This window comes from Cololabis saira, chromosome 2 (assembly GCF_033807715.1).
Source record: "Cololabis saira isolate AMF1-May2022 chromosome 2, fColSai1.1, whole genome shotgun sequence".
Lineage (NCBI taxonomy): Eukaryota > Metazoa > Chordata > Actinopteri > Beloniformes > Belonidae > Cololabis > Cololabis saira.
This window is the reverse complement of record NC_084588.1, coordinates 30,134,673-30,160,489: the sequence shown is the minus strand read 5'-3', so window position 1 is coordinate 30,160,489 and position 25,817 is coordinate 30,134,673. Positions and strand designations below refer to the sequence as shown.

Sequence of the window (25,817 nt, the reverse complement as noted above, 5' to 3'; positions counted from 1 at the left end):
TTAATCACAAGCATCATTTGTTTAATGCGTGACATATGTGAATTTTCACAACATCCGCTGCTTGTAGACATCATATTTGCATCAAATGGAGATCCGACTTTTCCTTTGGCTTTTCCTGTTTTGCTTTTTCTCTTAGTTCCTTTCACATTTTCTGTCATGATGATCAGGCTGTATCACTTGTAGGTATTGTTTATACAAATATACTAACCTGGACTTTGACTTTTTACAATCTAACCCAAGTAAATGTTCTCTTGTGTGGCAATTCTCTATATTCTTAAAGCATTTTTCTTGGTTGGCCCTAGCTGTTCTAACTAAATATAATTATTTTGTATAGTCGTTCAATTTTAAAATGATAATGCATACATTTTTTAATAATTAAAAAAATATATATTTTTCAGTAAAGGTGCGTGGATACATTCTCTGAGGAAGTTGAAGACTGATTTCACAGCACAAATTTTATTTTTCTCTCTTGATTTTAACGTGGACGAATTTCTGTTTACATTTGCATTCACCCTTATAGATAAAATGTATAGATTATTATTTGTCTCTTAAACTTTTCTTCTTCTCACATAGGGCTTTGAAAAACTGATGCCAAACTATGCTAGTTTTTTGCTTGAATTAAAACTCAAACTAAGCTATGCTTGTAGGAAATTAGTTTCACTTTATCTTTTCTGTGAGCTTTATTATGTCTTTTTTTTTATTCAAAATGTGTTGAAAGGATTTGCAGAAAACAGAAAGAGATCTTAGCTTTATGAAAGTGTGTTTACTAGTTTTCACCTCAAGTTTTTCTATAAGTTTTGAAATGTACAACATTACCTAAGCCCAGAGTCTGACTTTCAGTTCTGCATATAGTGATAAGCATTTGAAAAGATGAGCCTTGAATAAGCCATGTCTCCAAAAATCAGCCAAATACTCAACACAGACAAGGAAATTTCTCTCATGGTGGATATCACTATGCTCTGAAAATGACTTGTTTGTGCCAATGCTTAGATGTGACTTCAATTCATGTATGTGAGCGCTGGATGAAGAGAAATACCATGACGGTTATGCCTTAGAGGTCAAACACATTCCAACGCACTACAGGGTTCAGTGTTAAACATGAGGGTCACTTCACTACATGTACCCTGCAGACAACATTCTGTCAACAGACTCATTCCTGCTGTCTCCTCTGAAGTCATAATTCCCGGCAGCAAAACAAAATTTCCCCTCTGTAGATATAGCCTCATATCAGCCTTTGATGGTAAAGCCCTGTCTACTGTAATAAGAACTCCGCTTGTGCTGCAAATTAATACCACAATCTGCAGTGTATTCAGTGCATTATAATGCTAAAGGCCAAAGCAGTGTGTTAGCAAGCGCTGAAAACAATAAGCCAATCAATTATTGACAATGCAGAGTTAAGAAGGAGACGTGAGGTCAGTGCGGGGGCCCTCCCAGGGTTGGTAGAGGATGGCAATGCCCAGGACTATCACTTAGGTAGGAGCACTGGGTGATATAATGGGGAAAAAATTTTTTGAAAAAAAAAAAAAATATTGACAATGCAGAGCAAATCGGTACAATGGGAACTGACTACCAGCAATTATTAAATATTATTCCTTACATTTTATTTATTAGATAAGTAATGACACAATTATGCAGTTTCCAACTTCACAGTGTGGAAATGTACTTTTTTTTAAATATTGTTTTCTATCTTTCTTCTCTTTTTGTACTTACTTTCTGTGAAGTGATATTCTGTGCTCATTGTTTGCATGTTCAGCTCTTATGGATGTCGAGGTCAAATTCTTTTGTATGTATACAAAGATTCAGGTAAAGACTCATTTTCTAATTTTTCGTCCTTACTGTTAGCATATTTATTGTTTAAGCTAAATCACTAGATGGTTACCAAATATTTCAGACACCAATAACTGCTGAGGTTTTTTTTTTTTCGGCAGTTTGAGATTGTCTATTTGATGCTAAAAATGTCCTTTTTTTAGCCCATGCTATCTTGCCCTTACTTCTGTAGGTTCCCTGTCTTCACTTTTAAATGTTTATGTCATATAGCTTCAGGTATTTTGCAGTGAAAAGAACTTTTCTTCAGAACACTCTTCCTTACAACAGTAATTGAGCACTGACCCAGTTTGTCAAGCAGTTTTCAGTGTGGTTTTCTGTTCCATGAATGGTCTCTTACCACATACTATGCTGGTCACTTGTTTTTTGTTCCACTGCTTGCTCAGACGTACTGGTTTCTATAATTGTTATAAAGCAAGCCACATTTTCACAAATAGGCCGTACGCTGTCCAAGGAGCAGAAGTCAATATGGAAGTGCCCAGAGATGTAGCTCTATTAATGAGTACTAGACTCACAATTTATATTGATGTTTTTTTTGTTTTTTTTTTTACAAGATTTTAAACATTGTTGATGTATCGTTGTTGTAGATAGATTGAATATACAAAACTGATTTCCTGTGTAATCTTACTACATTCCAGCAGACAAAGATCACAGAGCCCTCATACGTTTTATCACCTTGAAATGCTTCAATTTTTTTCTTTTCTTAGAAAATATTGTTTTGTAATGAAGTTGTGATAAAGGAATGTGACCTGACCTGGCTAGATTGTAAACATTTGTCATTTCACATTAGTGTCATTTCTCTTCTGTAGAACTTTGACTTATTGAACTCCTCCCTTTCCCTCAAATCCCTACTGTAATAAGGAACGCTGTTAGTACTTCCAGGAAGGATGCTGCTCATGCTATTTAGAAAATGTGCAAAATGCTTGCGTCATGCGTTTATATGTCTACTTGGGCAGAGTACAACTTGAGAATGATTAGGATGAATTCATGTTTTTTAAGAAAAAATATTCTTCAGGATCTCAATTCAGATCTCTGGACTCAAGCCAGGTTTGCTTCATTTTTAAAGAGCAAGGATTCATTTATCTGTCATTGTTCTTATAGTAAACTCAATAAGTAAATTGTGATCAAACTACATTCTTCATAATCAACAGGCTTGGTTAGTCATGTTTAGGCTCTATGCCAAATAAATACACTAATAAAAGAAGCAGCTTAATTGTATCAGTTCATGGATTGACTCAAGTGACCATAACATGACGTGTCGCACTGCACGTCGGCCTCGCTGTTTGTAAAACTATGAGAGAAAAGCTAAATAATGCATTCCACATAGCAGGAAACCATTCCAGTCAGTGAGAGAATGGGATCATGTGTTTGCCAGGAAGATCCACCGATGAGTAATCAATGCTCTGTGTGCCAGTGAAGCTAAATACATCAGGAAACAAATCTGGAGTTGTTAAGCAAGCAGGACTTTCCAAGCTGTAGAGCACTGTGGGCTAATCAAGAAACGGGAATTTACACGAGGAAATTCAGCCACAGTGCATCTAAGAGTCACATAATCACATTTTTGAAATCAAAAGGGTTTAAACAATTACAGAAGTGTTGTTTGATTGATAGATAGATACTTTTGAAATGGAAAAAAAGGCAAATGACCAACTTTGTAACAGCTAGGAGCTAGGAAAAACAAGTGATTGTAAAGTAATCAAATCTATCCTTCAGTTCCTCTGCCTCCACCACCACCCCACCCCTCCAAAGAGCTGGCTGGCCTGTAGCTGCTGAAATTGCCTCCATATATTCACATTTATTGACTCCATCTTTTGAGTCCCACTTTCTTGACTTCACTTTTCTCATATACTGTACTTCACATTTCTCATATAATTTATATTAACTTTGTCCTTAGTGGTTAGCTACTTAAAATGACTCCCCAACAAAGTTATGTTGTTGTGGTTTCGGTTTGTGCTGTTATTGGTGGAAAATGATGCAAAATTGCTGTATGCTGAGCCTGTTGAGCTTCTGCTGGGCACAGATACTGCTCTTGACAGTGGACGCTTGAATTCTCAAGTGCAAAATACATACTTCTATCTTCTTGGGGAGTGGGTGGGTGGTTGGCTGCTGAGAAAGGAGAAATTACAATTGATAAAATGCATTATATTGCTGTCAATCATTGACATTGCGGGTGAATAGTGGTTTTTAGTTCCCATTGGTTTTCAAAATTGGAGTTTCAAAAACAGCATGTTCCGTGGAAGGCTTTGAATGAGATGTAGTAGGCTCTTCTGCAAAGGTAAACACAATTTCCTAAAATCTTAGCAAAATGTCTCAGTAATACAGTACACCTGCTCACTTTTCGACATGTCTTCACAGCTCAGTTCATTGCAGACGGTTTAATAGGGCAGTCGACATTCAACTTGACTCCACCCTTCTCCCCTGTAGTGTGAGGATCTTTTAAAGTCTATGTTGTCGTTTTTACCTAACCACTTAGAACAATGAATGTTGCGCGACTTGAAGTTGGTAGGAAGAAAAGAGAGAGGCTGAATAGTTCTCTGATCTAGGTCCAATATGCCACACAACCCTATGTTGTTGTTTTTGTTTCCTTAAAGGGAAAGTTAATACAATATTTTAACCTGCCCATTTCAATATAGAGTTGGTCTTTGTGTTTGTCCAAAGAGGTAGTTTCCCTGTATATACACTCCTTACTCAAGGAAGACCATTACCTGTAGTTTGGGTAAGGTTTAATAATTCCACTTATTGGAAAGGTTCCAATAAGTGGAACCCCCCCAGCCATCCTTCAACTGCCTTTGCTAGCCTTCCCACAAGCAATGGGGGGAAGACTCAACTAGGAGACCTGTGGAACTCACTGAAGAATTGTGCAAAAGTTTCCCCACGGATTCATCTTGTATGGCCTTTTAAAAGTGCACAACTGTATTTGTGAGCTTAGGTATTTTTGGGCTGCCACTTTTGGGTAGTTGGTGTGCAGCCACAAGCCAGTGAGAGAGTGGCAGTGTGAAGACATGCAAAAGTGTGGCACTAAGTTCAAGTCACTCTCTCCTCTTTCTGCCCATCTGTCTTGTGGATTTTCATCCACACACACAGTCTCCTTTTATACATTTTGAAAGTGCCAACAACAACCAAAAAGTATATCCTGGGCCTGGCATAATTGAATGTCAACATATTATGCTAATTGTCAGCCAACTTATTTTAATCTTTGGTGCCTCGAGCCTCAGCAATGACTCACAGATACAAGGAGAGCCACAAATAGAAGAGACATAATTGGTCCTCAGCCAGGAAGGCGTCTTCTTTTAATTGGTCTAATTCCTGTAGAAACGTGTACTTTCTGGAGTCCACGATCTTATAAGGAATTATTGCTCTATCTTACATAAGCTGGAGTCAGAGATTTCAAAAAATCCTCGGAATCTAGCCTATGTGAGACTTTGCAAACCCAGTTTTTTGTGCACTCCACATGAAGAGCATATAATGACCCCTTTAACAGATTCCCATATTGTGACAAATAGACAATTGAAACAGAAAAGTGAAAGGTTTTGGATCCAGGTCAGTTTATTTGTTTTTAGTGTTCACGTAGAGCTGGAGGTGGTGTCTGAAGATTGTCCTTGGGAGTGATCAGATAGATATCATTGAAACAAGCACATCTGAAGTAAAGGCCAGAGTTGGACATAAAGTTAAAGAGGCTGATGGATAGTGAAGACATTGGTAGATGGATGCTGAAGATGCAACTGCCAGCGCGGAGAAAAAGGTGAAAAATAAAGAGGAGATTAGTCGATGTGATTAGAGAGGATGTGTTGGTGTGACTGAGGAAGATGCAGAAGATGATAGAATGATGGAAACAATGGGATCAAGTGGGCAACCACTGAAGGGAAAAGCCAAAGGAAGAGATGGCTTATTTCTCTTCATGAGTCAGAAGGTTGGTTTTCATGTTCTCTTTTTTTTGTGTTTTATTTTTTGGCACTTAGTGCGATACAAAGGGGAAGTTAGATATCAGAGCCCTCTGACTTTATTCACGGTCATCATAGATTCACATTTACTCCTTAAACTAAAATTGTGTGTAGTCACAAAAAGGAACAATATCTATTGTGGTTTGAGCTGTACTTACTGAAGACAGAAGTGAGACTAAGACTTGTAGGGAGTAATGTGTGTTGGCCAGGGCCCCAACAAGGCAGTGGAGGAAGCACCTGTTCCACAGTCATTATCTTTGCTCTAAAGGACTCGGTAGTCCAACACATGACAGCCATTGTACTGAAACGCAACTTCAGGACAAAGCTGTTTACCCTGTTCTTTCATGCATAACTCCATGCACTCAGAAATGTGTTTTGATGTTTTCTGCTTTTTATAGATAAAATAAAACAACAACCATGGGTGACAAAAGGCTTTAGTGATGTAATTATCTGAATTCAAGGAATGAAAGTTTAAAACAGTAGATCTAGACATAACAGTGCAGAGTTTATATTAAAATATAAATTCTCTGAATCCGTAAAAAAATCTATTTCTGACTTGCTGTTCAAAGAAAGAAAAAGAAAGGAAAGTGCGCTGCTGAGCGCTCCTACAAATTAGATTTTTAGGAGATTGAGGCATTCAGTCTGAACAACTTGTACGTGCTCTAACTTTGCTCTATTTTACAACACATAAAAATACAAACCCTGTGCTGTCACGTATCTCCAACGAAGATGAGTATCTTCAAGATCAAACGCACAGCAAGGTGAAGAGGCCAGATGTGGCCTTATGGTTCATGATTTAAGGGTGTTTCATAGAATAAATGAAATCAGCTAGAGCTTAAGCATTTGTCAAAAAATGGTATTAAGAGAGACACAAACCCAAAGATAACTTGTTAGATCTGTGTATAACTGGATTTTAAAGTCACATTTTTTCATGTTAAAATATCAATTTCAATTTTATTTGAAGAAACATTTGATTGACTTTAGGAAGTGTCTTCTGGCTCTCACAATTTTCAGTCCATACTATTGGCAAAAACACCCAAAATTATTTTGGACCCATGTCCCAGTTTTCTATCACGGCAACTGCGTATCGCTTTACGGAACTATGTCACACATCAGCAGCGAAAACACATTTAAAAAAAAAATGACAGAAATGAAATGAGTGATCGTGCTGGACAAGAGTAAATCCTGATCTATAGGGATATCCACTGGGCTAAAAAGGAACCAAAACCTAAACTAACAGCTTCTTAGAATGTGAAGGAATTATAGAATTAGACTGCATATAACTACACTTAAATTTGATTTTATTGTATGTGTCCAGAGATTAATTTTGTTGTAAATTGTTGCTATTAGAAATAAACTGAAATTAACTGAATTAGAATTAAATTCTGCATGATTTGGTGAACTCCATTAACCATTTTGTAGTCTGGATGCTGTTGAAAGAGTCAGTAACATCAGCATCATATCTGGCATTCTGTTAGCTGGGACTTTAGTTGGACTTGTTTCACAGAAAAGTGAGTGTCTTTTGGATTGTGAGGGCAAAGCTTTTAGAGATACCACCACATAGACTACATCAGTGTGAAAACAAGGAAGCCTACTGGAAGAAAAAAAAAGTACTGTTGATTGTAACTTACAGTACCTCCATAGTTTTTAATTGGCTTTTATTGTCATGTGAAAGTGTAGCTATCTCGTGTTAGAAATGTAAAAGTCTGTTGTAGTAATAATTTGCTTAATCATTGTCCAACAGCTCCCGAGCTAAATATCGCGTTTACTACCAGTCATGATCTATGTTTTTAGGAATTTGATTGTGTTTGTACTTTTCAACTGGTTTTAGTATCAGGTTTACATCTGCAAACTGGTAATTTCTGGAACTTCTTTGGATTCCTGAAGGGTTTTTATTTCTTTTACGACGTTCATTTTTTTACGACTCTTTATTTGATATTTGGAAAACTGTGCCATATAATGATATGTGTTTAAGTTTTGAGACCCCCATGGCAACAGTTAGGATTATACTGACAGCTGAGGTTTTGCTGAATCTGTGAGGTTTTGAGATTGGATGGATTTATTTAACAGTAATAGATTTCAGCATTGGAATGTGTTATTCCCTGTAGGGTCCTTTTTTATTTCCTTTGTGTAAAGTTTCATGTGGTACAAAGACTGCATCCCTGTAATTTATGGTCTGTTTTATGGATCAAATTTGTGCCTTGAAGTGACCAAAATCTGCAAGATATCTTCAGGGGAGGAAGAGTCCAGTGAACGTGTTCAACTGAACTTGCTGGAGCTCTCACTTAAAAAAAACAAACAAGCCCTTTACATTTTTGACAAAATCAAAAAAGTGGTTCCTTTTTTTAGTGATACATTTCCTACACATATGGTATTTATGAAGTTTGATATTTTGTGCATAGTACTGTTTTCAATTTTTAAGATGGCTCTACACTGCCAGACAAAAGGGACTTCTTTTTTTTTTTCTTTTAACGAGAGTTGTCCTTCATCGTGGTTGTCTATAAATATCCTTTAAATTGAACCACATGTGCCTGATGTTGCGTAACAGATTCACAAAGGAAACCAAAACTCTTGGTGACAGTGGGGGTGCAGACCTGAGGAATCAACCGGAGAGTGAAGGGGCACCTCACAATCTTATGTGATGGTTTTATTCTGTGGTGCAATAAATTAAATCACCGCAGCCACTGAATAATATTTAGATAACAATGCTATTATGGTCATGTTGTTGACAGTTTGGTTTTGTCGTGTAATCTTCATGTTGACCTTGAGCAGAGGAGCCAAGTTTGAGTGGAACAAGCACACGCATGTTTGTGCGCCAAACCACTTTGCTGGAGCAGAGATGTGCTTGTTTTATTCCGCTGCTCACTCTGCAGACCTGATAAACAGCGTAGGGCCAGCAACACGCCATTGACCTCCTCAACCCCGGTGCCTCTTTGGCCGCCAACACCTCACACTTCACTTTCCGTCATTGTGTTGTCTTCCTGGCATGTGACTCTTCCATATGAATGGGAAAAGAACAAGGTAAAGAAAAAAGAGTGATGGAAGTGCATATTGTACTACACATCTATTGCTGACTACATTCCCTCAGCAGTCACTCTACAACCAAGTTTAATCTACAGTTCACTACTTATTCTTGGGAAGATTGTAAAGTTGTTCCTTGAGTTGAAGTTGAAAAAAAATCTCCTCTTTAAATGACCACAGCTAAGATTTGTATTTTGTAAGTTTATTGAAAAATATACAGTAGGTGATAAAAATGATTGATGCACAGTATTTCAAATTTAAGTCAAAACTGATAACCAATATTATACTGCTTCTACATTGCCAATGGGGGTGCAACAATTAGTCAACGTTGTTGACAAAAATCGATAATGAAAATGAAAATAGTCACTGACGATGTCAACTATTGGCAAAAAAATGTAACAGAGTGAGGCATCGCCCTCCGTTCTTATCTCTTCTGAGCGTTGGCCATGTCAGTAAAGTACATAGAGCGCCAGATAAACAAAATGGCGGTAGCTGATGCAACACCACGGCGACTGGCTGTTAAGTTCATTAAAAGATGTATTTTTGAAGTGTCCACTTACATGTCCTTAATTTATAATTAGCACATAATTTAAACAACCTCATGCAAAATTACAAAGCTGGAATCTAAATAGAGCCGTAATTATGAGATTCATAATCTGATTAGTCTACTGATGGTTTCAATCACGCCCGCAGATAGGGGGGGACAAACGGGTCTGTTGTCCCGGGCCCAGAACTGTAAAAAAAAAAAAAAAATTAATTCTCATTAAATTATGGAATCATTTTTCAAAATGTTTCAAAATATGCCTATTTGTGGAAAAGATATGTAGTATTTGAGTTACATAAAAGCTTGTTATTTGTTTTCTTCCTAATTGTCCTTGTGGTCAAGAACCCCCAACACAAAAATGGTTTGGCCGCTGATCAAAATTTGATGTTATCATTTAATTCAACCATTAGAATGGTCAAAATGTCCGGTCAGCACAAGTCTGGTGCTCAGAAAAGAAGAGAAGAAGAAAATAAAGGCCTCAGAGATTCTCTACACAAATATTTTAAAAAGGGTGGTGACGGTGAAGCTGGAATTAATAAAGTCAGCGTAGAGCAAGGTAAGAAACAGCGCAGCCAACGTTTACCAACCTTGTAACTTAACCTAACTGGCTAGCTCTAATGTTAACGTCCATTAGCTTGTATAAAAACCTGAAGAGCAGAGGGAGAGCAGAGGGAGAGGGAGAAGGAGAGATCCGGGCGCAGGGGGCCCATCTTAGATTATTTTGTCCGGGGCCCAGGCAAGACTGTCAGCTGGCCTGGTTTCAATAGTCGATGGCTAATTGACAAAATAGTCAGTAGTTGCAGCCCTAATTGCAAGTACCAACAGCTGATATGTTCATATTTTATATTTAATAAAATCTTGATATATATTATATATCTATACTGCAGTTTGTGCACTCAGGAGAGTAAACAAAAAAATCTAAGATGCATTGATGGAAAAACTAATATTTTACCTCTGACCAACCCTGTAAGAGCAAACAACAATCCTGACTCTTCAAGCGATCATTTGTTTAGTGGGTGAGTAAGGCACTGCAATATTTCATAAACAATAAACAACTTTTGGATACACTTGGGATGATTCATGACAAACATAGTCAGGCGGTTGAAACATAATCTGTGATTGCACACAGTGAATTTGTGTGCCCTCAGTATATTAGACTTTACAAACCTGAGACCTGTGGTCGTTGCTGTTTATTAGGAAAAAAAAAAAAAACAGGCACTCAAGACGGCAAAATACACTCATTATCCAAACATTTTACATACGAATTCAGTAATTAAAATGTACCAATATGTCAATAAGATAACATAATATAATGCAATTTAAGCAAAAAGTGCATCCCTCAAGAAAAGAACTTAACAGAACTATGGTTTACCTGGAAAAAATCAAAACAAAAATGATATTCAGGGATGTTATTAATGACAAAGACATACATCTAGTTAACCATAAGTGCATGATCATATGAAAGGATTTATATAGTTTAAGTCAAATGTTTATTCAAAAGTATAGTGGAGGCCACCCAAAAAAAAGGGAATCTGTTAACATAAAGTATTTACAGAATTATCAGCATCGTTTTGTATCTGCTGCCACCAAGAAAAGTACCCAGACTGTCACACTAGCACCGGTGTTCTACAGTTAGTTCTCAGTTCCATTCTGGCAGACTCGGGGCCATGCATAATGTGTGTGACACAGACTGTTTTAGAGGCGCTGCCCACCAGCAAGCAATTTCATTAATTTTCATTTACTTGTTCGTTATTTATTGGGTTTGATTTATTTATTCATTTATTTGTTTAGTGGATCAATAAAACATTTTCCTCCCACACTGACCGGTAATTTGTCTGTCCAATAGATATCATGCATCCCTAAAAAAAGAGGTAGTAAAGTAAAGATAAATGTGTAATAAAAGTGTAAATTGCAAAGTCTTATTTTTTGTTGTTTTTAATGAACTTCACTAACATTTAAAACTGTGATTCTGGTGATCACTACTCGTATTATTTTTTTCATTCACCACTCTTTTATTCTTACAAATCTAAATCATATTAGTTGGGAATTACACTGCTAATAATAAAAATAGCTGCTAGTATTGTTATTGCAGTAAAGCGTTGCTTAAGATGAGGCGAGTTTATTTGTAGAGCACATTTCATACACGAGGCAATTCAAAGTGCTTTATAGCTAAATAAAATCACAATAAGGCAAATAAAATCATTCTATAAAAGATAAAAATAATCATGAATTAGTTCAATTAAAAATTAAGAGTGCATATAAAAAGCTGTTTTCAGCCTGGATGTGAACATTGTCAGAGTTGAGGCCTGTCTCACATCTTCTGGAAGACTGTTCCAGATTTTCGGAGCATAAAACTAAAACACAGCTTCACCTTGTTTAGTCCCGACTCTGGGCACCAGCAGGAGACCACTCACTGAGGTTCTCAGAGTCCCAGTTGGTTCACATGGCTGTAACATGTCACAAATGTACTTTGGCGCTAAGCCATGAGGAGACTTGTACACAAGCAAAGCTGTTTCAAAGTCTATTCTCTGAGTGACAGGAAGCCGGTGCAGAGACCTGAGGACTGGACTAATATGGTCGTATTTCCTGGTTCTAGTCAGGACTGGAGCAGCAGCATTCTGGATGTTCTGCAGCTGTCTTACAGCTCGTTTAGAGAGCCCAGTGAGCAGGCTGTATTAAGCTCAGGTCTCACAGGACCTGGAACTGCCATGACACAGCAGCGCTGCACCAGCTGCTGTGAATCCAGACCATTTTTGTCAGTGAGGCCGCATGTCTACTGTACACGAGCGATATGGCATCGAGGCATGTACTTAAAAAAGCTCAACTACATTCCAGGTTCAACTTTGGTATCTTGATGTAGTGGATCAATAAATGAAAAAAAAAAAAAAAGTGTTTGTGTGTGTGTGTGTGTATATAACCAGATAGCCACCAAAAGATGGTTGACTTTAAATCTCATTTAAATCATTTTATTTAGCTATTAGGTTTTGAAATTAACCTTAGATTGTTTAAGGCATGGGCCAATTAACAACAAAACATAAGAAAAAAAGAAAAATTCACAAATATGTGATTTACAGTATATTTAATTGTGTGAAGAACAAACTTTGCTTCTCATAGGACCTTAAAACACTGCAGGTAATGAGTCAGACACAAATATGCATAATGATTTTCATATTGGGTACTGTTGGGCTGGTTAGAATAATTTTTGCACTTGAAATTAGTGTTTAAACACAATTTTATAGAATAGAAAAATGCAAACGTTATATAGGTCATAAATACTAAGACATTCTTGGATGATTGACACGAAGATGCAGCATGAGCTTTCCGCACAGGCATGTGTGGCATGAGGGGAGGCGATGTCAGGGGAAATTTGAAGACGGGGGAATTGAAACAAAAAGAGACAAAATTTTAGGAAATAGAAACTCAAGATCATATTTGTTGATGTGATGAATCATCAATGTTTGAATGTTTAGGTGAAGACTGACCATGATTATTCCTAGCCTAGGGAAAACAAGCTGGGAAAGTCCTTTTTAAGTTTGGGCACTAGGCTATGACCCTATGATAAGCTGGCGCAAGACATAATGTCTTGCTTATGCGGTAAAATCTCAGATGGACATCTATAACATAACATATAACAACATATTAATGTATCAACACTTGTATTTGCTGTTCATATAACCTTAAGGCAAAGATAAATCAAAAACTACCTTTATTCATTTTAATTATTTTAATTTTTTAAAGAAAAAAAACTGCGGGTCACGTAGTGGGTCGGATATTATATAATCACTGCAAAACTCCTGCTTATCTGGACCACGGCAGTTCTGCGCCCTGCAGGACCCAAGCCTAATGCATTACTGCCCAACACAACCAGCTGCCCTTTTACTGAGGTCATAAGGGATTATTATTGGTGCATGGTACCCATTCTGGGATGGTGGGGATCATTATATTACCCCCTGACCTATTGTCCTGGTTGCCCCTTGTCATAGCATTTTTTTTTTTTTTTTTTGTATCTCCTTGATGCCTAGCAACAAGCAACACTGAGTCAGCAGATGTTAATAGGTTGGGTTTTGACATATCCATAGATTCCACATCCTCTGCACTTAATCCCTCTTATTGTACATAAACTATTCTTCAGTTGTGTGTCATACCATATAAAAGCAAACTGTTGCTGTCTCTTTGTCATGATATGATTAGTAATTGCTTCTGCCTCAGTTATGGCTGGCCTGCGCTAGCCTGAGCAGGCACTAATTTCATGTCACTGTGTAAAAATGTTTGCCATGTTCAGGCGAATCCTCCATGTTGCATTTAATTTCTTTAGATTTTTTTTCATTGGTGCTGCTCAGCAGGTCCAACTTCATGTCTGATGTCACTGGCTGAGTTGGTGAATAGTGCAGTTGGGAATCGGTCATGCCGGCCCAGATCACATGATAGAGGACAGGGATTCATTCTGCCTTGACATCAATACACTAAGTGTGTCCCAGAGTTCCTTTGTCATTTGACTAAAGTCTAATTTGGGAACAGGAGATGCCCTTCATCTCTGCAGTGCATTTGTGTGTGTACGTGTGCTGTTTAAAGGCTAAGTGTCGTGTGTGTTGACCTTTTGCATCCGTTGCACTGCATTGGACGTCTGTGTCATGCTATAGGTAAATGTACAAGATATGTCTTGTCCAATAACGTCTCTGTGCTTTTATTTTTTGTTCCCTTTGGATATTTTTGATTTTCCTTGTAAAAACTTTCATTTTTATCCATTTTGCCCACTTAGTTTAGTTTTAAAACAATTGTGTGTGTTTTTTGTGAAGTTAAAAACTGAATTCTGTGTCTGAATTTCAAGTGATAGTATTTTTTTCTATGGATGGTTTTAGAATTGACTGAAGCTTATGTTCCTTATTTACTCACAGTTAAACATACTTCAATTTAAAATAACATTTGCAGAAGGCACTTGCCTTTCCGAGATTGTGCTTTTGTAAAACTTGGACTGACTCAGGGATAATCAAGACATTCAAACTGTTTCAAATTGTTTATTCACAAGCAAACAAAAACACCATATGTGAACACTTGTATAAGATGCATACTAAGTTGTTAGAGGTCTTAAAACCTATCTAGAATTAAAAACAGATACTGAGGGATGCTTACAGCCCCGGTAAAGTACCACATGCTTTTGATCAAAATACAATGAGATAGGATTAAGAATCAACATTTTTAATAGTAGTTCTTACTGATTTTAGCCAACTGCCCTGTTTTTAAGGTCTTTATTGGCTCTAGCTCCGATATTTAAACAAAACAGTCATTTATTGTTGGAAATGGAGGCATAAATTCTATGTGAAATAATGATCCATTTGGGTATACTAACACCTTAAAATGGATTAAAACACAAGTGTTTTTCATCTTCTAGCAGCATTCTTGTTCCTCTCTTCAGACACATTGGTGACATAACAGATGTATTAAAATGTCACGTCTGTAAGCTTTAATTGTCACCCTTCTGTGTCTGTGTCATCTCTCACTGACACATACAGTCCTGTTGATACACAAATAGAACTATAGTATACACACGCACATATACTCACACAGGATGTTATACCTCCTGTGATCTTCTGAGCTATGTGGTCTCAAATGTGTTTATCTCTTTTATGACAACAATGAATGGCATAGTTTGAATAGTTTAGAACAGACTCAGTTATCCGCACTTGTCCTTGGATCCTGTCTAGTCTGAGTGTGCATGCACACACGCACGCACGCACCTCGCCACAATGCAGGTTTAGCTGACTTCCTGCGGACTATTGTATCTACTCAGAGATGGTGGCATCCTGGTCCAAACCTCCAGGCTGAACAAGCCAAATAATCCCACCCCCACGTCCTCCTCCCTCTTTCCTTGTTTCCTCTCTTAATCTCCTTTTTCCTGAAGTCCTTCTCTTTTTAAACTTCCTTCTCCCTCTCCGCTATTCTTGTTTTTCTGCCCACAAAACACTTGCCTATCCATTAATCACCTCGCATTTTTTCCTGTTGGTTACCCCTCTGCAACCTGCTCTTGTGTGCTTCTCCTCTCTGGAGCTGCCAGGAAGAAGTCAAAACACTGTTTTCAGATCCAGTTGGGCCTTTGATATAAACAAGACTAATTCACTTCACTCTCTGATTAAATGGATGTACATGATATATGATGAGCATATACCATTTACAGTAGTTTATGCTTTGTTAAAATTATACTCGTAGAGCCACCAGTCTCCCTCTTCCTCTTCTTCTTGCCTCTTCATTCTGCCCCATCTGCAGCAACAACTGCCACAGATGCCAGGGTACTGCTAAGAGCCTGGAAGTGATAGTTGGCAAAATTAAAAACAACAAATCAAAAAATTGGTGATCATTCAGGTTTGAAAGTCTCAGATGAGCAACAGAAAAAAATGCTTAAAAAGATCTCTGTATCACTGATCAGAAAATGAGTCTCGGCAGGGACATTTCTAGGAACCTGCTGATGTTTATAAACTTAGTTGTGAAATAATGAGGCTTTGGAAAGATAAAATAACGTGACAAAATATGAAAAAAAGTTTTGTCTAGTTGTTATGCAATGTCAATGATGAGAACCACTCAACTTAAAGAAATTAATAAAATAACACTGTCACTTTTATATTTACTATGTTTTCAGTTCTGCCAGCCTGGAGGTTGGAGGTTGTACAGAGAAAGGAAAGCACCCACCTTCTTCACTGTTGTGCTGACAGATATAGATTCAGATCGACACTACTGCTCCTGCCTCACTTTCTATGAAGCTGAGGTTAATCTACAGGTAAGACTTAAACACAAGCTCCTTTCACTTATTTTGATACTGTTTGGGTGATGTGTCTTAAGGAAAAATATAAAAGTCATGTAACATGTACATTAATTTGTAAAAGTTATCACCCCTCTTTTAATCAGGGGGATGCTTTTTTGTATAAAAAAAACATAATAAAAAAATATTGGATCATAGTGGGTTTAATTTTTAGGCAAATACATACTCAGATGAACAACAATGTATAACTTTTTTCATTGTGCCTTTCATGTATTTATTAAAAATGAACCCAAAAGGAAAAAATAAAATGGTAGGCAACACTGAATGAATAATGGGGGGGGCCATTATTCAGTAGCTTACAGGTCCACCTTTGGGAGTGATAAATTGAAGTTGACATTTTCCTTAATAACCTTGAGTCTCTCACATAGTTGTGGAGGAAATTTGGCTTTTGTGTCCTCATTTTCCTTCTACTGCAATGCGCCATGTTGCAATTGGGCGGAATAAGCAGGCCGACTGGAACATGCCTACCTTATTTCAGTCACAGTTAGCTATTTTAGCTTGGTCGCCTTATGATGCTAGTTCATATTACATTAATTCTGATCAAATCTGACCTACCAACCTCATTTAAAGTGTTGCTTCCAAAACAAAATTTGAAACTAGTGCTGATGGAGCCAAAACAGAGACTGGCAGAGCTCTGCTGGAGCAGGGTTAGACACGTTGCGGGAGAGCGTCGGGAAAGCCTACCAGCATCAGCCTGCGAGCTGCAGAGTGATTGACTGCGGGTCCCAGCAGACTTTGGCTTGAAAGGATCTTGAAATGCTTAATCATTGCTTCCAGTTCCTTCAGCTGAGCTACAGTATGTCAGGGGAGGTGCAGAGCTGCCAGCAAACCTTTGCAGCAGGTCCTCCCATTTCAAATGTGGTTTCAGTGGCACGGTAGAAATGTTTTGAGCTGACACACGGTTAGTATAAGCTGCCTGCTGTTTAGCTAAACATATTATCTTTAAAACATGAATGAATACACCCTGTTAAGCCTTTATTCACAGCTGAGGAGCTGTGCTAAGAAGTCAAGATAGCGCTAAGTAGCAAAACTGATAACAGTAAGCCATTGGCTATGCCCACCGTCAGTCAAAAGACTATGTCCCTAACTATACATACATTTGTTGTCTAACATGCTTTTACCTAATGTGGTTTTTCTACAAAAGTTTTATGTGCAAAGCTGTAAATATGTTTGTTCTGCTGCAGAGTTGTCACGGGAGAATGATTTGTCCTTTTGAAGCCAGACCCTAGTGGTCAGCTCCAGAACTACAACTATTCGTAGTTCGAAATTAGGTTGAAGTCTCATCTTTAGCTAGACCTTTCCAAATCCTTATTTTTTTTAATCATTATTTATTTATTTCATCCACCCTTATGTTGATTGTTTGTGTGTTTTAGATTCCTCTGTTGCATGATCCACTTTTGACTTTAGCTGTTGGGCAGATGGCTTCACATTTGCTTGTAGAATAATATGGCACGCAGAGAAGTTCATGGTCATCGTAATGCGGTGAGAGATTTAAGGTTTTGATAAATTCACCACCAAGGTAATTCTGAGTTTAGTGGGTTGAAGATCACCTTGGGGTCACCATCATCTTGATTGTGCAGGAACCCTGAGGGATATCATAGTTGGACAATTTGATGGATTTTTTTTATTTTTATTTTTAAGTCTTATCTTTCTTTTTCATGATGTCCATCACAAACTCTGACATTATGAGAAAACAAAATCCTGTCCGGATCCTATCCTAATGAATTTTGAATAGGCCTAGGGATTTTCTTTATAAAGGAGAATATAGAGCTGAACTCTGCTCCAGCCCCTTTTATTCGATTTACTCAAGCATACAAAATACCCCCCCCCCCCTCCCACCCCGCCTGCCCAAATAATTATTGATTACAACAGATTTACTTAGAAGAGAACATTTTGACTATCTTGTTAATCTCACTTTCGAGCAAAAGCCCACAGAATACCAAAGTAATTGCTTCACTGTGTTGGCCTTTGTTGGAGGCCTTAAATGGCCTGTCACTTTGCCCGCTGTGACTTCACATGCTTTCACATGTGGACAACAGTCGTCAATCACAGTGCAGTTAGATCACCAAAACCTTTCCAAGTTAGATCCGAGAGGCAGTTGTGTACTAAAATTGTCGGTTTTCAAAACAGCTAAAGTTATTTTGGTTCGATTTTTAATATTATTATTATTATTATCATGCCTTTAGAATCACTTCTTTCGCAGTAAGATTATTCTTATTATTAGCATCATTAATAGCATCATTTATATTTGTTTAGCCTTTTAGAGGGCTTTTTAAGGGTTTTCTTGAACACTTAAAGATGTCCACGAAAACCCTTTATTATTTAGCCTGTAAAGAAATGGGAACGTGAGAGAAAAACCATTCAAATGAAACTGGGTGATGCCTGGAAAATTTCCAAGAACATGATGAATAGCAAAATGATTTCTTGTTCATCAAGACAGAAGTATTTTAACTGAATGTGCCGCCTCTCATTCTACTTTTAGAGACTCTGGGAATCATGGGAGCACCTGCAGTCTGAGAGTGACATGCTCTGTTGGGACAATATAGAAATATCAGTTATTTAAGATAATAAGTAGTTATACTGTTGTAGGTTTTTAATGTGAAATTAAAAATATTCAATTCTAAGTTGAATGTCACAGGAAATGAATGAAAAGAAGATAAAATTGGGGTAACATGATCTCTCCTTCCAATCCCCAGCAAAACTCTATCTGCAACCAACTGTAATTTTTTGATCAGCCGAAGGCTGTTCAGAGTAATTTAAGGACACCTAAAAAAAAGTGCTCCTCAGATTATTCATAGATGTCAGTGATCACATCTAAAGTAACTACATTGTTAGACAGTCTGTTTTCCAGCCACTGGATGCCCTAAATGCCTAAATGCCTAAATTTCTATCTATCTGTACCTGAGGCCCGTAGGCTCAAAGACGACACCACCAGTCTTATCTGAATTAATCACAGGATTGATAGGTTTGATAACTCATGACTCATGTGTTTAAGAGCAACCTTGGCTGGTGCAGATGAATATTGAGGCATAACAGACTGCATTTTCTGTACAGAACTAAGTCTCAGCAGTGGCTGATGGAGGTTAGGTGTTATCAGGGGGCCTCGCTTTTCACATAGGGGCCAAGTATTTGTCCAACACCCTAGCACACGATCCCTTTTTTGTTATTGTGTATATATACACTTCACCAGTCACACCTTGTTCAAACACTTTTTGGAGGTTTTAAAAAAGAGCTTCTACTGTAAACTCCTTAACAATTTTTCATCGACTAAGGTCTTTGTAACAAACACGGAGACCGTCTCGCATCCCAGCGTTTGCCCTCACACTTTGAGGGCAAACCAAGCCGCTGTCTTTTCACTATTGTCATAAACTTATAGAAGAGCACTTACACTTGAATAAAAAATAGGAACAATAAAATTCAAGACATTATTTAAAAAAAAAGGTGTTGTTGTCTTATAAGCCTGGTCATCTCATATTCAGGACACTGTGTATCTGAGAAGCTATACACATTTAAGTTACATAAAACCTATAAAGTTTTAAATTTCACAGAGTTCCCATTCACAGCACCATATAATATTTTGTCAGGCTCTTGTTAATCATTAAACCAGGTTATATGTAGCTTCATCCAGATGTCACGATTTTGCAAACACACATTCCATAGTTACTTTATAGCGCTGAAACGCGAGGGGATTTTGACAGTCCTTTCTATCTAAACCTACATCCTTATCTGCTTGGATAGATCCCCCTGAGCGTCCAGACAGGCAGCATAGGAATGTTTTCAGTTTATTAATTGAACCAAATCCTTAGAATAATCGGGAAACGTGACCGGTATCTGCTTTAGTTACTTTGATCCTTTTTTATTCTCCATGATTCTGATATACTTAAGCACTCTTGGCATGTTTTCACTGTCTGGGGAAATATACCAGATTGGGATAAGTGCTTAATTTAGGAATGAGTGTTGAGAGAATGTCTACGACTACAGCTGATGAATTCACAGAAGAGACCGGTAGAATCCGGCTTGACTGTAAGTTGTAAATTTTGCAGTTATGCAAAGCATCTAATACTTTTAACAATGCAGTCGTAATTCTTAAGAAATACTTTGGTTCATTCAGTGGAAGTAATTAAATTGAGCAACTCTGTTATACCACAATAATTCTGAAATTGAATCATTTAGAGCAGAAAGGTTCATAAAAGTTTCTTCATGTTTTTTCTTTGATGACAAATTATTTTTAAGATGTTCATTTGGACTGTTTGCTGTAAAAGTTTTATCCTAGCTAGTTTTATTTTTCAGGATGAATGTAACCCATTTTCCACTAACTGTATTTTGAAACTTATTTTTTATGATACCCCTTTCAATTGAAAATGGAAAATGGAGAGTTGAGTGTTTATCCATGCCTTTCTAAGCAATCCAATATGTTTTATTACTTTTTACCACTGAACACCCATCATTTTGGGGGTATTTAATTACTCTGTTTTGTCCTGTGGAGTCTCCATGTGATGTGTAATAAATGCCAGATAAGTAGTGGACATTGTGATGTGTTTAAGAAGCACAAGCTAAACCAGGAGCTCAGTGCTGCTCAGCTGTACTGGCCTGCTCCGCACTCCAGCTCAAGGTTTATAGTCCATGGGATTCGATTGAACTTTTTGACTGAAGTTTTTTTTCTTAATGTTTCAGGGATCAAAGAGTATTGAAGCTGATGGAGATGAGGATGAGGAGGCAGAGGAAGATAGCCTGATCCAGCCAGCTCAAGTGTTTGCACCAAAAAGTCTTATTCTTGTCTCCAGACTGGATTATCTTGAAATATTCAGAGTAATAAGATTCCTTATGATTAAATCTTGATTAAATCTTTTTTTTTTTTTTCTCTTAGTTCAGAAGGAATTCCCCAAATTTTTTGTACAATCATGTTTTTATCTGTAAATCCTGATATGGTGATAATCTTTTTTGTACTGTCTGCAATGTAGGTCAAGTTATCTTAAGTGTAAGCATGGACATTGTTGGAGTAAATTGGACATATGAGCCTTAAACTCTCTATTCTTATTATAGACATGTAATACTTGCACAGTTTTTTCAAACTTGTTCAGCCAATCATATCTTATTTGATATAGACTGTCAACTCAAGGTTCAATCAAACTACCATGTATTGATGGTCTCAGTATTTCTTTTATTTTGGGGGGGAATAGGTGTCCACTTTGTGTAAATTGTGTTTTCTATGTCTTCCCCACAGGGATGCTTGGGTCTGATTTACACAGTGCACATTGATAGCCTGAGTTTCCCTTTAGAGGGTCTGGTGACCAACCTCTTTACATTCCAGGTTCCTGTCACTGGAGGATCTCAGGTAGGTGTGGCGGAGACACAACAATGTACCACAATCAGTACGACCCCCCACAGTTCTGCTATGGGATTATTATTATTTTCTTTAACTCGGATGCCTCAAATTCAGATCACCAGGAGCTTGAAATGCCGCCGTGAGCCACAGTGAGCCAGTTACTTGTATCTACAGTAATGACTTAAGTTTGATGATACATATGCCAAAACAATTTAAATTTGCTGTACAGTCAATACGTAAAGCTATAATCAGGAAATTCTCTTTTGTAGTTTTTTTTTGGTCCAGACACAGGGATAAATTTGATGCTACATCATTGGAATTTTATCCCATCATATTAAGCAAAGCAGAATAAGAATCTCCTTTTACTTTGCACTGCATCTGCAATGTTACTGAAGGAATGGCATATGTATTCTTTGAAGCAGCCACGGGGCATGCAGTTATAAATCTAAATGCATGTTGCATTGCTGCTTGGTTTTGGAAAACATATACTTATTATTTTGTTTCTTTACAGAAGCTGTTTAGCCTGGGAGCAGGAGATCGACAGCTAATCCAAACACCTCTGAGCACAACTTTGCCTGTCACATACAGGAGTGTTGCCATGCTCTTCCAGCAGCTGGGTGGGTTCCAGTACCTTAACAACTACTAGCCAGTAAACAAGGCTCACAACATCCATTATTGATGATTACAGTTCTAAATGTCTGTTATGAACATGAATCTTCCTGCAGCACTGATTGCATTTACAGTAGCAGAAGCTTCCTGGCATAGATTGCCATGTGCCATTTAGAGTGTTTGACATTTTGTCTTTGCTGACTCAAAGAAAATATTACTGACAGCGTCAGTCAGCTTATTCCGTGGAACATATTTTACATTTGTTCTCCGATTCTACTTTGAAAGACAGGAAAATTGCGGTAAGACATTAAGGGTTGAATGTATATAAGCTCTTTAAGTGTGTGTGAGCGAGGCAAGATTATGTGGTTTTTGCTGCGACACATTACTTTTCAAGTAATTTGCATGGACTTGAACGAGCACATGAAAAAGATTTGATGCAGTTGTCCGGTTTCATGTTGCAAAGTTTATCCAGTATGTTAATAATGAGGAATGAAATGATTTGTGCAGACGATACAGGCAAGATTAAATGTATTACATTTTTGATTCTCAGTGACTCACACGGGGGTAGTTCAGCTGTGTTTGGAGAGAATATCTATCAATTTTGTTTAGTCCCTGATGGTTTGGCGTAACTTATGACCTGGGATATTATGCATTACTCCATATTTGAGGTCACGCTTGCAGACTCAGGCTTATTTCACTTTTGCAGCTTACATGTGTTAGATACTTGTTTGGTAATGGAAATTTGGCCCTCATTGAGCTTCATTTGATAAAAGGAATGAGCTCTAAATCAGTATGGTCTCTGTTTCCTGAGTGTATTAACACCATCCTCTTTTTGTTTAAATAGAGGAGAGCATGCACATAGGGGGTATTTGCACGATACAGCTGATTGGGGTTAGAAGGAGGTTAAGCATTTGTAGCCAATCTGGATACACAAAACATTTTTGACATAGCATCTATCCATGGCCTGTCAATGCTCATAAATCTACTTCCATTAATCAGAACAATATAGGACATAGGTCTGTGCAGACTGTTTGTTCATTTGACAGCAAAGCACATACTCAGTATGTGCTATTGTTGTGATGTCAAAAGCTTATATTGTCTAGTTGACATTTGGGCGTTTAAAGGGCATCATAGACAGATGAGAGAACACCATGTGCAGCCATGCTGTTTAGAAGCCTTTCTGTGACCCTTCTCAAAGATACAGAAGGATCTCATGTTCTCAGATTGCTATGTGATTAAAGATATGACTCAGCATTTTTGAAAAAGCAGGTTGATCATTTTCAGTGTTTGGTATTGTTACTTTAGGTTATATTAAATGGTTAATTCCCCAAAATACAACTAGTGACATTACTATGTTGGTTGAGGAAGAAAGTAACTTGAACTACAATATAAACACTCATTTGCAAATCCTTGTGTAGACCAAATTGACATTTTTGAGTCATGTCATTAGCTTTAAATGGCAGTTTATTTTGACGTGGCTCAATTGTCCTAAAGTGTAAACACTACAAACAAATTATTTTTACGTTTTTCTTTGTACTTTTTACTTTTTCACTCGACACTGCTTCATTTCATGTTGTTTCGATCCACAACAACAACTAACCCTCCTTACCGTCTAATAAGAGGGTTGTTTTAACAAGTCGTCTGGATTTTATTGATGATGATATGGAAAGATGGAAATGGAAGTGGCAACTTCAGCTGAGTTGAAAGCTGACTGGGGCTGTTACATTACCAGTTTTGTGGAACTGCTCAGCCTGTAGGAGCTTTTTGTATTCTACAGTACATATTTTTGCAGATGACAGACACTTATTGGCATCCAGTCATAAGTGTCACACTTAACCAGTGCACCCACAAACCCAAAATAAAGACAGGTATGTATGTAAATGCTGTCCCTTCTGCCAAGGAGAGAAATTGTCTTTCTTTTTTTTTTATTAACAGTTTAACATTATTTCATCCTTTCTGCTTGATACATAGCTGGAAATGTTATGTATTATTTTGATCAACATGGAAAAGGTGTGCAGTTACCACGAGTCTGGGCCTACTAGTACAGATTACTCTTTATGTTATCCAAAAAGAGAATATAAGTAATCTGAGCAGAGAGCAACCATTCCACCTCCACCTATTTGGTCATCCTTATGTCCATAAAAGGATGCTTGTGCAGTCAGACAGGTTGGCATATGATTCTGTGTGCGCAGGTCACAGAGTCACCAGAGAGGAATGCCTGTTAAACATGTCACGCTGCACAGGAAGTATAACCCCCCCCAGAGTCGAGACATAACCGCCCATCAACAGCCCTGTTTATTGTTTGTTGCCTTTGTTTTCTTCTTTCACCGGGGGCTGTTGCTGTCACTTTTTTTTTTCTTCTCTTTTTTTTATGGCTCGGAAGTGCAGTGCTGTTTCCATAAGATAAGCAGTCACCTAAACTTCAGTGCATGTCCGAAACCTGAGCCTCAACTCCTCAGTAATGTCATTTTGTTTTCTTGATGGAGAAAGATGCCATCAAAATTTCGTCATTTGGCTCTAGTTTGACAAGCCTATTCTTTTTCAAATCCCAGATTTTTGTTGAGGCTCCCATTTCCTGTTTATCACTGAAGCTCTTGGCTCAGGCTGCCAAACATCCAGACCCAGCGCCCCCTGTGGCACGGATATGTCTGCTAGTGTTCCTCTCTCCTTATCACTCCAATGTGTGATGAATTGGTCCGTCATTTGCTTGATAGGAAACAATAACAGGAACTGTAAACATAGAACTCTTTAGGATTTTCGCATTGGTATTTGATTTTTTTTTTCCTTTTATTTTTATAAATGATGAGTGTGTGTAATTTCCTTTGTTTTTCAGAGATGTTTTTCCCCAAGGGTTTATGTTCAGAGTTAAACACAAGTTGCAGCATTTGCATATGAAATGGTGTTATTTTTGTCATCTTCAACCAAGAGGATAGAGTAGCAATGGGTAACTTGCAAAATTCTCTGCAATGACTCTCACTCTCAACTTCTGCATTTGCTGAGCTTAAGAGCTCATCTATCTTCTTTTAGATTAAGTCTTGAGCAATCAAGACAATTACACAAAATTAGGGCCAAAAGAGTAATGTTCAAGTGTGCCTTTTAATGTGTTGAAAATGTATCTTAACCGGGGTTAAAATAGGCAGCAACGGCTCAGAACTTCATTCTGGTAAAGGTTTCTTTGATGGAATGCAGTTCCAGTAAGAGAAGAGAGCAGCTGTCTCACCAAAGCCCACTTTCAAAACCAGACATCGTCACACTTTCAACAAGAAAACACATTTGCTAATGTCATAACAGCACATGAACTCATTAACTGCTCAAAAGTTGTTCTTAAGTAAAAATAAATAAAACAACATTAACTAAAAATCACTTCTGGATTGTCAGAGTAAGTGTTGTGATCTTTCGTTACAACTAGCAAAAGTGAGCACTACCTTCTGTCGAAGCATTGCAGTTGACTTGATTTATCTCCAGTCCTGTGGGGCTTTGGCTTGTGGTTATTTATTATCTCTCCCAAGAAATGGCTTCAGTGAAAACTCTGAAATAAATCATTTATTTGCAATCCCCACACTCGAAAAGATGATACAGTCATGGAGTCATTGTTTGTATTTACTTATGAACCAATTTTGCAGTTAGGAAAGCTATAAACTGTACATGCACTCTGTCATAGTCCAACACAAATTCCCTGTATACCCAAACAGAGAAACAGCACAACATCTGTGAGTAGTAACGACAGCAATAACAAAAGCA

At 37.6% G+C, this 25,817-nt stretch overlaps 1 protein-coding gene across 2 annotated transcripts in view; it reads left to right on the top strand.

Annotated features, from left to right (window-relative positions):
- sbf2 (SET binding factor 2) overlaps nt 1-25,817 on the top strand; it is a 142,020-nt gene that overhangs the window by 33,913 nt on the left and 82,290 nt on the right. For both annotated transcript variants that reach the window (XM_061742990.1, XM_061742981.1), the window contains exons 3-6: nt 15,962-16,099; nt 20,816-20,950; nt 21,366-21,476; nt 21,979-22,084. In XM_061742990.1, coding sequence (XP_061598974.1) covers nt 15,962-16,099; nt 20,816-20,950; nt 21,366-21,476; nt 21,979-22,084 — 490 coding nt within the window. The remainder of the gene's footprint in view (nt 1-15,961; nt 16,100-20,815; nt 20,951-21,365; nt 21,477-21,978; nt 22,085-25,817) is intronic.